The sequence below is a fragment of the Hibiscus syriacus genome, unplaced genomic scaffold (assembly GCF_006381635.1).
Source record: "Hibiscus syriacus cultivar Baekdansim isolate YM2019G1 unplaced genomic scaffold, ASM638163v2 tig00111398_pilon, whole genome shotgun sequence".
Taxonomy (NCBI): domain Eukaryota; kingdom Viridiplantae; phylum Streptophyta; class Magnoliopsida; order Malvales; family Malvaceae; genus Hibiscus; species Hibiscus syriacus.
The window spans coordinates 548,250-563,516 of record NW_024063081.1 but is presented as its reverse complement, the minus strand read 5'-3'; the positions used below and the strand labels follow the sequence as shown (position 1 = coordinate 563,516).

Sequence of the window (15,267 nt, the reverse complement as noted above, 5' to 3'; positions counted from 1 at the left end):
AGAGTGAATATAAAATAATATTTATTTCTTGCATACACATTATTCAAACTTAAGATTGTTAGGAATAACAATAAATTTCTTTACCAATAGATCATGACACATAAAACCATAAAGTGTTATAATGATAAATTTAACTTCCAATATTTATGTAAATAATCTTTAGAGCATATAGTTAAAAGTTCTTAGTTGACATTTTTTTTTTGGGTGTGGATTTAATACTTATTAGGAACAAAATTTCACTTCCTTTCCCATAGAAATTGTTAAAAAAAAACTCAATATTTATATATTTTAATAATTAATCTAATAATTAGATTAATGAATTTTTTATTAAATATAATACTAATATTTTGAAGATTCAATTAAATATTTTAAAATTTGAGAGCAATTTAAAGCCGGGGTTATAGGTTGAGGGTGTTGGAGGAAATTAATCCAAGAACAAATGCCAATTTACTGTAAATTTCCCCAATCGAAAATGAGTGAAGAGAGAATATCATCGAAGTAGGAATTTGGACTCAACACCGACAATCATATCCTGCTCAACTGTTTACTTCTACTATAAAGCTAGTACTGCCATGAATCGTCGTTTACAGATCCGATCTCAAAACACGTTTCCTTACACACAAATTTTTCGACCCCCTTGTTGGAGTCTTTTTGTTAGTTTAAAAATTCATAAATAAGTTCGTTTGTTTATGATCTTTAGTATTACCAGCAACAATGTCATCCTTCTTGCACCAACGGCCTATCCAGAATCCATTCTCGAACGGCTACCCGATCTCCCCACGTTCTTCATCAACCTCGCAAAGACCCATTTCGATCTTCAGTCCAACGAGCCTGATTATTCTCCTCTCCCTCATGGTAATCCTTGGAGTGTTCGCGCCATGGTCAGGCATGCCCCAATCCATATTCTCTAACTCTAAAATGACCTCTTCTCCTATTTCCAAATGGCGAGACTACTCTTTGGCCGAAGCCTCTTCTTTCGTGGCCAAAAATGGTACCATAATTGTCTGCGCAGTGAGTCATCCTTACTGGCCTTTTCTCAACAATTGGCTGATTAGCATCACCAGACAGAAGCACCAAGAGAAAGTCCTTGTCATAGCTGAGGATTATGTTACTCTTGACAAGGTTAATGAAAAATGGCCTGGCCATGCCTCCTAGTCCCGCCAGCTCTTGATTCGCAAACCGCCCATAAATTTGGCTCTCAGGTTCAATCTCGTCTTTGTTTTTGTTTATTGAAACTTATCTCTTTCTTACTTGTTAGCGTTTTCAATTGATGCTAATTGGGTGCTTGATTTAGGGATTCTTTAATTTTACTGCCAGGAGACCTCAGCATTTGTTGCAAATCTTGGAGCTCGGCTACAATGTTATGTATAATGATGTTGATATGGTGTGGTTGGAAGACCCCTTCCCTTATATGGAAGGAAACCATGATGTTTACTTCACCGATGACATGACTGCAGTATGTATCAGCCTGTTTTGCTTTTAAAATTGCTTAGTTTCGTACTTGGAACTTGGTAGTGTAAACCCAAACAGTGCTGTGATGTATTTGCAATGCAAGAATAGCCAAAAAATTCATTAAGATTAAGCCACTCTGCATGATTATGAGAAATTAATAAACTTTGGCTTATCTTAAGCAATTCTACTGTCACCATGATTATTAAGCCATGAATGCTAGTTAAATTGGATTGTATGCAATGAAAGGCTATCCTTGTTTATTTTGTTTCATTTTTCCTTTTCTGGGAATTGAGATATAGTAGTAAAAAAATGGTGAGAATGGAACGAGACAATATCTTGTAATTAACCTTAGTCACCCCATTTCCCTGGACTCTAGGCTGCTATGCACTGGAAATGTTTTGCTGACACTGCTTCTTTCTCATAAAGTTGTTTCCTGCTTCTTCTCTTTGGTTGATCAGGTGAAGCCACTGAACCATTCCCATGATTTGCCACCTCCAGGGAAAAAGGGTCGCCCTTATATTTGTAGTTGTATGATTTTTCTGCGTGCCACCGATGGAGCAAAGCTAGTCATGAATAAATGGATTGAAGAACTTCAAGCTCAGCCATGGTCCAAAGGAAAGAATGCAAATGATCAGCCTGCTTTTAACTGGGCGCTACTAAAAACTGCTGGAGTGGTATGTATGCATCTTCTTGTCATTTCAATTTTGGGGTTATAGCATATATGTACCTGATAGTTCTCATTTGTATTCTTCTTTGTCAAGTGAATTTTTTTTGGTGCCATATTTGCATGTTTTCCTGAATTCTGGCCAACACTTCAAGGTTCGGAGTTCGGACAATATTATGTACTCGTTCATCATGCCATAATTTGAAAAACATTGCTGATTGATGTCCTTTGACTAGTGCTGCACTTAGTGTATTCATATTCAAATGAATTATGTGTAGTTGCATCTTTTGGCAATCTGTTACATGGGAAATTGGCTTATATAGTGCTAGAGGAACATCTATGATTAGTCCAATCTGATATTACTTAGAAATATCTTTTGCATGTGGTCTTACTTGCATTTCTGGTTCATGGCAAACTGTTGCTTTTGGTTTGGGTGTGTAAAGACTAGGATGTGGGATTTGTGGTTTTTATGAGCCTTCTCTCTATCATATTTGTAATCGATGGTGTGTGATCTATTTCTGGTAGTAAGATTTTGGTTTTCTTCTAATCATACATTGATAATATCTCTTATAAAAAAAAATACATTGATAATATGTTCTGCAGGTGGATCTCTACCTGCTTCCTCAGGCAGCATTTCCAACAGGAGGATTGTACTTCAAGAACAATACATGGGTGCAACAAACCAAGGGAATGCATGTCATAATTCATAATAATTACATCCTCGGCTTTGAGAAGAAGATCAAGCGCTTCCGAGACCATGGCCTTTGGTTGGTTGATGATCATGCCCTCGAGTCCCCTCTGGGCAGATTATGAAAAAGCCAAAAGACCATGTGATTGCTTTCTGCACAACCAATTGCAACCCCAAGGACCACCCTAAGAGGTGGAGCATCCAGTTGGATCATCTTCTTCTCGAAACCATCTGCTTCTAAGCCCTCGGATCAACATTGATCTAGCTGATGACATGGACCAATAGCAGTTGGAAATGCTCATTTCTTGATTTTTTTTCTTCCATTTAAATAGGGTTCAATCAGGGATGAAGTCCAAATATTCTGTTGTCCTTCACTATAACATTTTCTTCCAGACCTGAGGAATCAATCAATTTTTGTCACTATAACATTATGCAAATACAATTTGTTATGTGCTGTATTAGATCTATGTATGACTCACCTAAGAGCTATTCTTTGATAGCTTTATTGAGGATATAATTGCAATAATTCATATCAGAGAAGCAAAAAGTAGAAATTGCGTTCGCCGGGAGTCGAACCCGGGTCTATTGCTTGGAAGGCAATTATCCTAACCGTTGGACTACAAACGCTAGTTGATAATTTGTTCATCTGTTAAGATAATAATTAGAAATAGCAATTACATTTTCTGAAAATAAATCATTGATAAACAATCCGAGCTACGTTTTGGTTGAAGTTAATAATCAATTCATGTTTCAGTAGTTTTATCAACAAATGCTTTACTTTTATCAGAAGGCCGATGTTACTTAAACTAAAATATATTTTAAAAAAATCCTTCTTAATTATTCAAGTAGGCCAAAGAGAAATAAAGGAAAATAGTAAGAGATTACAGCTCTCACCCAAATTTTATCGCTCTCTATTCATCTTTTACAAATGACCATTGAAATCTATCTGAATGCTATTGTTGCTATACCCTTCTTTACACACAAGCTTCCTCTTTCTGTATTAAGACACCCACTTCTACTCTCTGCTCTGTTTCCTTCTTTCCTATTTTAGACTGAGCTTCCCTTCTTCAATGAGAATGTAAATGAGTTCCTTGGAAAACGGGATCTCGTTGAAGAGAGCCGCTAGTAGGAACGAAAGAAACCCCTTCCCCACCCGACTCAGATCGAGACTTTCTCGCCTTTTTCTTTTCGAGAAGCTAGATTATCTCCAATGGATTTGCACCGTTGCTGTTTTCCTCTTCTTTGTGGTGTTCTTCCAAATGTTTTTGCCTGGTTCAGTGATGGACAAATCTCAAGATTCCTTCTTGGATGATAAAGGTTTGGTATTTGGAGAATTGAGGTCTTTGAAAGAGATGAGTGGGCTAGATTTCGGTGAAGATATCAAATTGGAACCGACTAAGCTTTTAGAGAAATTCCAGAGAGCAAATAAGCAAGTCAATTTGGAATCTCCATCTGGTTTCAACCACAGTCAACACCGTTTTCAATATAGAAAACCTCAGCTTGCACTGGTTAGTGAAAATTGTCTTTTATTTTTATTATATCAGATTTTATTGTTGGATCTTCTGCTGCATCCTGTTATTAAGAGTTCTTTTTTCACTTCAAATGCTTGAAGGTCTTTTCTGATCTATTGGTTGACCCACAACAATTGCTAATGGTGACCATTGCAACTACATTGAGAGAGAGAGATTATGAGCTTTAGGTAAATGACATTCACTTCTTGACAGTTAAATCATTTACGAGTTGATATATATCTATGTGTGTGTGTGTGTGCATGGAATTCTGCTGCTGAGTCAAGAACACTCTAGCTGTCTTTTCAGTTGAAAACTTGGTATATTTCTGGAAATGTCTAGAGTGATAGCATAGAATATGACTAACAAACTCTTTGAAGATGAAGTTCACGGATCGAATGAGATTGCCGTTGATTGGCTGAAGTAAGTGCCTTTGTTTGTAATCTCCAGAAATTCCATTTCAGGATTGATACTTCATTTGACAGTGTTTAATTGAAGGTCTTCATGTTATATATCCAAATTACTGAATTATTTATATATGTATCTGTTTTGTACTTTAGTTCTTATAATATGAAATTTGATCAAGTGATTGTGGAGTCTTTTGCTTTGATTCAGGATAAGACATCCTTTTCTTCCTTAATGATTGAGTTTCTCCTGTATAGAATTTTGTTCTTTTGGGTATATAATTGCTATATATTCTTTTACAGCTATGATGGCATACTTGCTAGCTCTCTTGAGGTCAAGAGTGTATTTTCTAGGTAAGATATTCTATTTTTCATATGTAAATACTCTGTACCTATTGCTTTCAGAAGTTTAAGATTACTTTAGCATACATGCTGAAGACATTAATCTGTTTTATTTGATCTTTTACCATGTATGTTTGAAAATTTCACCGGATCTGTTACTTGTCTGAGTCAATTAACATGAATGAGTTTACTTGTTATAGTTTTATGCAGGAACCTTTCAAATCTATTCTGCTCGCTGTACGTTCTAGAGAATACACTTCAAGTGGGCAGATTGAGCTTGTGAATGATTGGAAAAAGGTTTTCACTCGTGCTACTGTTGTCGTCTTCCCAAACTATGCTCTTCCGGTAATGTTTCTTTAAAATTATTTCATCAGCAGTTCACTGTTAATATACTAATAACTAAAAGTGGTGATAGTATATAGGTATTATCTGTTGCCATTAAGGTCTGAACAATGGAACAAATGCATGCAACTGAAGTGATCGTGCTCCTATTTTATTAGAAAATATCTGAGTAACTGATTTATCTTTTGAGCCAGTTTTTACTTTCATTGCCTAGTGCACATGGTTTCACCTGTTCTTCTAAGAGTGCCTTATAACTTGTTTTTGCTTCTAGTGATTTGATTTGTTACTCTACCTTCTGCAGATGATCTATTCTACATTTGATTCTGGAAACTATTATGCCATTCCCGGTTCTCTCACTGCAGTATGGAAAGGAGAGAATACAATGAATTTGTACAAAGATAATCAGCGTAAGAAAATGGGTTATGGACCTGATAAAGTACTCATTGCAATTGTTGGAAGTCAGTTTATGTACAGAGGCTTGTGGTTGGAGCATGCCCTTATTTTGCAAGCTTTACTGCCCCTCTTTTCTGACTTTTCATCCGACAATAATTCAAATTCCCATCCGAAAATTATTGTTTTAAGCTGTGATTCAACAGGCAACTACAGCATGGCTGTTGAGGTATGGCCATAATCACTTAATAGTTTATCGAATGCTGTGGTTAAATTCATTTGTGGACATAGTTTTAGAGCTTCTCACTATTTTTCTCTATTTCACTCATATTTCATTTTCCCCAGAGAATTGCTCTTAACTTAAGATACCCTAGTGGTGTTGTGAAGCATGTGGCAATTGACGAAGATGTTGACAGTGTTCTTAGCATGACTGACCTTGTTATATATGGCTCTTTCCATGAGGAGTCATCATTCCCAGAAATTTTGATGAAAGCCATGTCACTTGGGAAACCAATCATAGCACCAGAACTCTCCAATATTAGGAAATATGTAAGCCTCTGTCACTCTTTTCTGTTCATGGATATTCGGGATTATTAGGCAAACAAACTACTGACTTGGTAATAACAATTAGGTTGATGACAGGGTAAACGGATATATTTTTCCAAAGGAGAATATTAGAGTTTTGACTCGAATCATTTTTCAAACGATATCAAATGGAAAATTGTCTCCATTGGCACACAATATTGCTTCAATTGGGAGAGGAACTGTTAAAAACTTGATGGTTCAGGAAACTGTTGAAGGTTATGGCTTTCTACTGGAAAATGTTCTCAAGCTTCCATCCGAAGTTGCACCACCTCCTAAGGTTGTTGCAAATCTTCCTTCAAAGTTGAAAGGAAAATGGAAGTGGAACCTGTTTGAGAATTTTCTAAATTCTACTTTCAAAGACAGGAGTTACAAATTTTTAAACACTTTAGAGGAACAATGGAACCATTCTCGAAGGGAGAAGTTTGGTCCATTAATTTTTATGGATGGTTCCTTTTCATATGAGATTAGGGAGGAAGAAAAAAAGATGCATGTTCTGAATACCAAAAGGAGACGAGAGGAGCAAGAAGTAATTGTTCTGGGCAATAATATGGTACCCAAAAGTTTAGCTGAACAATTTCAGCTGTCCTTGTTTACGTTGTTCCTTAATGAAGATTCATGCTCTTTCAAATGTCTTGTAGTTGAAAGATAGAACAGATAAATCTCGTGGCACCTGGGAGGATGTATATCGAAATGCCAAGAGGGCTGACCGTATGAGGAACGACTTGCATGAAAATGATGAAAGGGAGCTTGAATGTAACACTCCCAATCCGTATTCGACCCGGATACGAATCTGAGGTGTCACATTGACTTTTCAAAACGTTTTTTTTATAATTAGATAAAAATATAAATTCACAATTTAAAGAAAATGAATATTTTACATCAATTAAAAATCAATTGGTTCTACAAACACATCAGAACATATTAAACTCAATTTTAATTGTACATGTCAATTATATTGAATATAACAAAATACATAATCATATCTATTTCTTTTTCTGATATGTACTTCTTAAAGAAAATGCGGATCTGTCTTGCTCTTCTTAGTTTTTTTCTCATTTTTCGGAATCTACGTGTAAAACACTCACACACTAAGTCGATAACTTAGTGAGACATAAATAAAATTACTATAATATATCATTACTAATTCCTGTCATGCACACTTCATGTAATCATAATAAATTATAGAATGCATTATGTATTAAAACATAAATAAAATACATATCATTTCATTATTCTTATTATTATTCTTATCATTGTTAACCAAACAATATATATATATAATCATATAATTTTTGTAATCCATTTCCTATCACAAAGGCATTTATGTCACATGTAATATGTTCATTGTTATCTCTTTGTTAGCTCATGTACACATGTAAGAATTTAAGGTATGCGAGTACTTTGAGGTTGTGCACACATATGCTGTCACCACAGCTCGTATAAGGGTCCATTGAGTGGCATGTGAAATATGTCCCGAAAGACCTATCCATATGTTCCGAAGAACATAGATAACATTGTCCATATGTCCTGAAGGATATAGGTAATCATGTTCATATGTCCCGAAAGACATAGGTAATCCTCGACTCTTGGCATGCCAACTATACCTGTAGCTCTCATGACACATAACATGGGCATTATTATTATTTATATCATTTCACATATTCACATTTACATATCACTGTTCATATGATTTCATATTCATATGTCACTTAAGTTATAACACTTCTCATGCGTTCATATAACATGTATACCATTTCCATCTCTTATTCACATATGTTTCCTGTATATCATATATATCACATATTTATATAATTCCTTGTGTTCATATCATATAATTTATATTGTATTCTTATATACTCACATAATTTAATTATATGATTTTCGCTGATTTATTTCACTAACATGTATTCACACATATCAACACATATATTAATGCATACATAATAATCATGCCAATCATATGTTTGTATTTATGACTTCATGCACTATGACCATGGAAAATAGACTTATTGCAAATCTATTTCCATTTATCATCATATAATAACTAATATGCACTCACCTGTTCATTTTGAAATTTGTTTACGCTCAATGTCTACATAATCATACATTTATACATATCAATATTCCAAATAGCATACTTTGAGTTCTCATCACTTAAACTGAAGGAAAAAGTCTATTTCATTTTCCCTTTGACGTAGTATCGGTACCCACTATAGGGTATCGATACTACCCTAGCTGGGGGTATTGATACCAACCTTGGGTATCGATACCAAAATTACATTCGATATTTCTTGGTATCGATACCTCCCTTATGGTATCGATACCCTTTGAATGCCTTTGATAATTCTAGACTTGAGGTATCGATACCTGAATGATGCAGTACCGATACCCTATGCCCATATTTCACTTTTTAAGCTCGAAAATTCACTCATTTCAGCTCAAACACTTCATGTTTCATCCCCTTTCATATACTTAACTCACATACACATGCTTAAACCCATTAATACTCATTTATCACATCCTTAACCTCATTAATACTCATTTATCACATCCTTAACCTCAAATCCTATCCTTCATATGCAAATCAAGAATTACACCACATTTTATATGTGTTCTAATTTCAATTCTCTCACTTCATATCTCTTAATTCAACTATTGACAAGTCAAATTTAGTTTCAAATTTCACTTATCAACTCTTTTCTAAGATTTCATTTAAAAACTCCTTATCTTTAATCCTTTTTAACTTAATCATCTTAGGGTTTTAAGAAATCTTAAGTTTTCTTTAAGCTTTTCTATCACCCCAAGAATCAAAACCAACTTTAAAACGAAAGAATTAACCAGCTTGAGACCAACTTACCTTATCAATGGAGCCACGGGAAGAGGGAGAAGAAAACCAACCAATACTCCATAACTTTCTTTCATTTCTCTCCATCTCCACGTGTTGATCTCCTATATAAAGGGAAAAATAAAATCCTTCCTTAAAAAAATCATTTTACCCCTTACTTCACTTAATATTTACTAAACAATCATCCACAAACTATTACCAATTTAATCTCGGAACTTTTCAATATTTCAAAATCAGACCTCAAAGTTTCAACAATTCCATTTTAGTTACTAGCCCCGATTTTGGGATATTACATTGAAAGGATTGGTCAATCATTATGTATATATGAAACTTATTTTGGTGAAGGAACATGGCCTTTCCTGCACCAAAATTCTCTTTATCGCGGATTTGGATTGGTAAGCTGGTGAAAGAATTATATGGGTTTTCATTCTTCTTTTGTTCTACTTATTGGTTTACTTAAAATGAAATTAAGAATTTCTTTAAAACTCATTTTTAGACAATTGGATAGCCATTTCTCCTTCAAGCAATTAAAGTTGTATAAAGAAAGCATGAATGTGCTGTAATTCATAATTTTGAATGGCACTTAAAAAATATGTACAACTGATGTTGCAGTCCACCAAAGGTCGAAGACAAGGGATGGATGATGTTGATGGACCTTCTCGTCTGCAACTTCTTAACAACCCATACTACCGAGACACTCTTGCTGAATATGGGGCCTTCTTTGCTATTGCTAACCGGATTGACCATCTGCACAGGAATGCCTGGATAGGGTTTCAGTCATGGAGAGCAACAGCTCGGAAGGTAACGGAAAATGTCCAACCCCTCTCTTCTTTATGATTTTGTCTCTATGTATGTGTCTTCTTTGTTTCTGGATTAATTGGTGAGAATTATGTCATTTGGCTTAGCAACACCTTGAATGAAATATATCTTGATCTTTTAACAGTCATTTTTACTCATAATTGTGGGACAAAAACAGGCATCCTTGTCTGAAGTTGCTCAAGCTTCATTGTTAGATGCCATCGAGAAGCGAAAGTATGGTGACGTACTATACTTTTGGGTCTGGATGGACATGAATCCAAGAAACAGCATGCAGAGGGACTTTTCGTCATTTTGTGATGCTATAAATGCTGGAAATTGCAAGAGCTGTGAAGTTGATCAATTATTTCAACCGCAAAAGTATGAAATTCTACGAAAAAAATACCTTGGTATCTTTACTTATTTATCATTTCATCGCAGGTTGTATTCTCCGAGACTCTTAAAAGGATGTATGGCTTACAGCACGATTTGAACTCTTTGCCACCCATGCCTGAAGATGGAGGCACATGGTCCTGTCATGCAGAGTTGGGCTTTGCCAACAAAGTCCTTAGAGTTCGTTATGTTTTCAAGGTGAGAGCTGTTGAACTTAATGACTTCTCTGCATGAACAGTTGAAACCATGTTGATCTGTACACATTTTGATGTCTGATTTGCATTTCGCAGGATGTTTGTAGATGCATTAGATGCACAAATGTATGATGAGCACCATCTAAGTGGTTACTGTTATCTCAGTTTCTCAAAGGTATACTATAACATGCATTTTCATGAAAGTTAATCTCAAATGAGTAGGGAGTAACTTGTTCATCGAACTATCTGAAGTCGGTCCCGGCCTATAAGTAGCCAAACTCCATTTTCAATTTGGTGATTGCATTCTACAGGATAAACATTGCTACTCACGGGTGCTTGAGTTGCTTATAAATGTTTGGGCATATCACATTGCACGCCGGATTGTATATGTGAATCTTGAAACTGGTGTGATGCAAGAATACCACAAGTTGAAGGGTCGTAGGGGTAAAATGTGGATCAAATGGTTTTCATTCAACACCTTTGAAGATACTAATATTTTTATTATTATTATTATTATTATTATCATTATCATTATTATTATTATTATTGTTATTATTATTATTATTATTATTATTATTATTATTATTATTATTAAATATATTAAATACATATATAAATAAATATTACAAGCCCGAATGGAAGCCCAATTACAAACAGTGGCCCAGACCCAAAATCCTACAGTAAACCCTAAACCCAATTTAGGGTTTATATCATCCTCAGCCGCCATCTTCAATTCCAGCCGTTGGATCTGGTTTGATCCAACGGTCCACCATTTGCCAGAGGAAACCCTAGGGTATCTATACCCTAGGGACACGTCCCAGCGCCGCCGTTGTTGGTTCCAGAAGCCTTCACCGCCACACCCACTCCAGCCGCACACGTCTTGCCCAAAATGGTGAGTCACCACTGGAAGTCCGGTGACTCACCGAAGAACTTCTTTCGGACCGGTCTGAGACGAACACCGGTGGTGGCTATAAAAGCCACCACCCATCTGCGAAAGAAAGAAAAAAGAGACAGAGAACGGAGAAAAAGACAGAGAAAGAAAAAAAAACAAACTAGTACCAACGATCTCAGCAGCAAAGAACCAGAAGAAAAGAGAGAAAAAGGAAGAAGAGACTTACCGAGGAAGCCTCGACCACCGGATCTCGTCAGAACCTTCGAAACATCGAAGGTATTTTTGTAAGATTCGCTCCGATTAGGAGCTTTTTAAAGGAAGAGAACACCGGGACCGTCCTTAGGACGGTCCGATCTATCTATTAGTATAAAAATAATTTTTTCCGGCCACCGGATGCGGTGGCCGGCGGTGATATTCACGGCGGCCCACGGTGGCCGACCGATAACCGGCTTCCCTCCGATGAGGGAAGCTAGAGAGAAGGCAGAGAGTTTAAAACTCTCTCAGTGAAGAGAGAGAAGAAAATGGAAAATGAAGGTTGGCCCTTCGGGCCAGCCGGTTTTGGACTTTTATAGTCCTTCCTGAACGACGTCGTTTCGGGAAGGATTATGCGCGTAATTATGAAATAGTTAAACCCCGTCCGCAGTCCTTCGTATTTGTAAATTTTACATTTTGGTCACTAAACTGAATTTATAATAATTTTAATTCAGTCTTTGAATTTTAATTTTATTCATTTTAGTCCTTTTTATTAAAATAATATATTTAGGATAAATGACAAATTTAATCCCTTAATTTTAATAAATAAATTTTTTATCCCTAGTTCATATTTTTAATTAATTTTATTATAAAATTTGAATTTTAGATAATTTCATTTTGGTCACTAAATTATTAAATTAGAAAATAAAATATTTAATCCCTATAATTTTAATTAGATTTAGTTTTATTTTTATTATAATTTAGTTATTTATATGTTTTCATTTTACTGCCTAAAATATATTGTTTTAGTGATATTTTTATTTTTTATATTGTATAAATATTTTTATATTCATAAATATACTTATAATAAATAGTAATTTTAATATTTATTTTTTAACATCGAAGAAAAGGACAGTCTTAATACAACTGGATGTCCTATTCTGGTATTTTAAAATTAAACAATATTATTTAAATTAATATTTATCAATATCAAAGAAAGAGCTGTCTTAAGGCACCTAGAAGTTCTTTTCTGATATTTTTAAATAAATAAATATTTTAAATAAATATAATTTTGAAAATAATAGGATTATAAATTAAATATATTTTTAAATTTTTAAATTTTAATAATAAGAGACAATTTATAATTAAAAAGTACCAATTTTGGGCGTTGTAGGGGTGCTAATCCTTCCCTAAACGTAATCGACCACGAATCCCTTTTTATTATTAAAAAGAACGAATTTTTGGTTATAAACGCAGATCAGTTTAATTTTTTTTTTTTAAAATTGATGTTTTCTTAAAACTCTTTTAAAAGATATTTTTTAGGTATTCGACCTACCTGACCCAAAAGGCCGATGGCGACTCCCAAATTATTTTCAAAACCATTTATTCACATCACTTTTCCCGCCAAATATAATATTTCGTGCCCGGACGAAAGCCGGTTACGACAACCTTAAAGACCATGGACGAGGATTTAGCCGAGGAAGCAGATTCTGACCACCCAAAAGGACGATGGTTATGGCCATGACAGGTGAGTTTGTCTGGCAAGGTGCTCTTGACAGAGAGAAATCTCCGGAACAGGCAGAAAGAGACGAGGAAGCAAAAAAGTAAGGATAAACTAGAGAGGATGAGGCATAAACACCATCAAAAAGCATTGGGGAAGTATGTGAAACCCCTTGCAGAAGATGTTGAAAACTCAAATTCAACATTACTAACATCAAATTAGTTCCATTTATGTTTTGCATGGTGCAAAAATTTATATATTTTAAAAGAATCAAATACCACATTCTTTAGATAAGTTATGAGAACCTTTTGATAAGTTAGCCCAACTTCTTTGTAGTGCTTTTATATTAGAAGTTTTTAGCTCATTTCAAATTTGTTTACATGTGAGTATTACTGGTCATTGATGTTCATGAATGGCTCAAACTGTATACTATCTACCCTTCAATTTTAAATTATATTTTTGATGTACTTTCAGTTTTATTCTTTCACAAGTAACGAAATTGATATTATGTTAGTATAAAATTATTATTATTCCATAAAATTCATAGCACACTTACAAGATTTGACATACAATGAAATTTAAACATTGCCTTTGATGGAAGAACTGTATCCAGTTTGGTCATCATAGTACTTCGACCAAAGCATCACACCTCCATACTTGGCAGACCCTTTGATAGTGGGGAGCACTTTCGATGTAAGATCGGCTACTGGAATGAACCCACTTCCGGCTGCTGTTGGGGCTGCTGGAAGTCCTAAGAAAATATTAGTTGCAGGAATGTCTGTAGTCCATTGCTTCCATGCATCTTCTAGATTTCCAATGCTTCCAGATGTGTATTGGCATGGTGGATTATTATAGAATTGAACCCAAACATTGTCAAATAGACCAGTTTTCAAGGCACCGCCGACCCAAGCATCAGGGAAAGGGCATTGAGGAGCAGCGGTTAAATACACTTTCTTACCTCTTTTGCTGTATCCTGAAAGGTACTTTGCAAGGTCGTCCCAATGTTGGTTCGTTCCTCCTTCGATATCAAAGTCGATTCCATCTAAGATGGCATCACCTAGTGGTCGAGAAGACGATGTTCCCCCTAAGAAGTTGTTCCAAAGATAAATAGCCACCTGCCTTGCATCTTCAGCTGAGGTAAGGTAGTAGCTTCCTGCACCTCCTCCGATTGAAAGCATTACCTTTATGCCTTTTGCTTGGCAGGATTTAATGTCGGAACTTAAACCAGTGCAGCCGTCGCTGTAGGGATCGCAGTGACCGGCAAGGTTGATCATCGGAGTCTGACCATTGCCGAACGTCGGAAGAAAAGCTATGTTAACAAAATCATAGTTACCCGTGGCACAAGTCTCTGCCAAGGTACCCTCATTTCCGTTTTGACCCCAGTAAATAGCAATTCCACCAGCATCAACATTAACAACTAGTAACAGAATCATTGAACAGAAAAAAGCCAGCGGCCTTGCTGGAGTTAATGTCATCTTTGATCTTAATCTGGTTACCGAAATTAAATGCAAAACCTTTTCTTTGATGCTTGGGGTATTGTGAAAAACTCTTATATAGAGGAGAAAACAGCTTTTCATCGACGACGGGTTTGTTCGGATTTATTACAGAAGAATAATCACTAAATCCCCACTGAATCAACGGCATAGAGTAGTGGAATAACGTAGACGATTTGTTTGAAAGTGAATTTCCACGTCCATCTTCCACCATTGTCCACTTTTTTGGTGCCTTACTATTGGCTCCTTTCCCTGAGTTGCTAGTATATAGTGAAAATCAAACGTTAACTATGAAGTAGAATTCTATCTCAGATGTTTCTTACATAAATGGACAAAACAATTGTCTACTAACATTAATTAATCCAACGGCATTCACCATGTCCCCATGGCTCCATGTCCAAGTCCAGTAGTGTTTTGCTTAGGTGTGGATGGTTCACGCGGTGACGACCCGTAGGTGTCCTCCGCTGTATAGAAAAGAGCTTCGTCGGTATCCGCCTCAGCCACATTAATTTTATGTTTTCTGATTCCATCTATTTTTTTCATTTATTCTAATCATTTTAATTTTTTATTGTTTAGATTTTAGTATA

The 15,267-nt window shown here is 35.4% G+C and overlaps 1 protein-coding gene, 1 non-coding gene and 2 pseudogenes across 2 annotated transcripts; 2 read left to right on the top strand and 2 right to left on the bottom strand.

Moving 5' to 3' along the window:
- The first annotated feature begins 537 nt into the window (after window positions 1-537).
- LOC120161173 lies at window positions 538-3,200 on the top strand (annotated as a pseudogene).
- A 159-nt stretch (window positions 3,201-3,359) lies between these two features.
- Window positions 3,360-3,431, bottom strand: TRNAG-UCC. The gene has a single exon. It is a non-coding gene; the product is annotated as a tRNA-Gly (tRNA).
- Window positions 3,432-3,693: 262 nt separating this feature from the next.
- On the top strand, window positions 3,694-11,090 carry LOC120161072 (annotated as a pseudogene).
- Window positions 11,091-13,709: 2,619 nt separating this feature from the next.
- LOC120161239 (acidic endochitinase-like) lies at window positions 13,710-14,716 on the bottom strand. The gene has a single exon (XM_039171506.1). It carries the CDS (start codon window positions 14,660-14,662, stop codon window positions 13,766-13,768), a length of 897 nt encoding a protein of 298 aa, XP_039027437.1. The 5' UTR covers window positions 14,663-14,716; the 3' UTR covers window positions 13,710-13,765.
- Between the last annotated feature and the right edge of the window lie 551 nt (window positions 14,717-15,267).

Excerpts from the sequence above, each read along its gene's own strand:
- LOC120161239 (XM_039171506.1), bottom strand. The coding sequence starts at position 14,662 with ATGACATTAACTCCAGCAAGGCCGCTGGCTTTTTTCTGTTCAATGATT.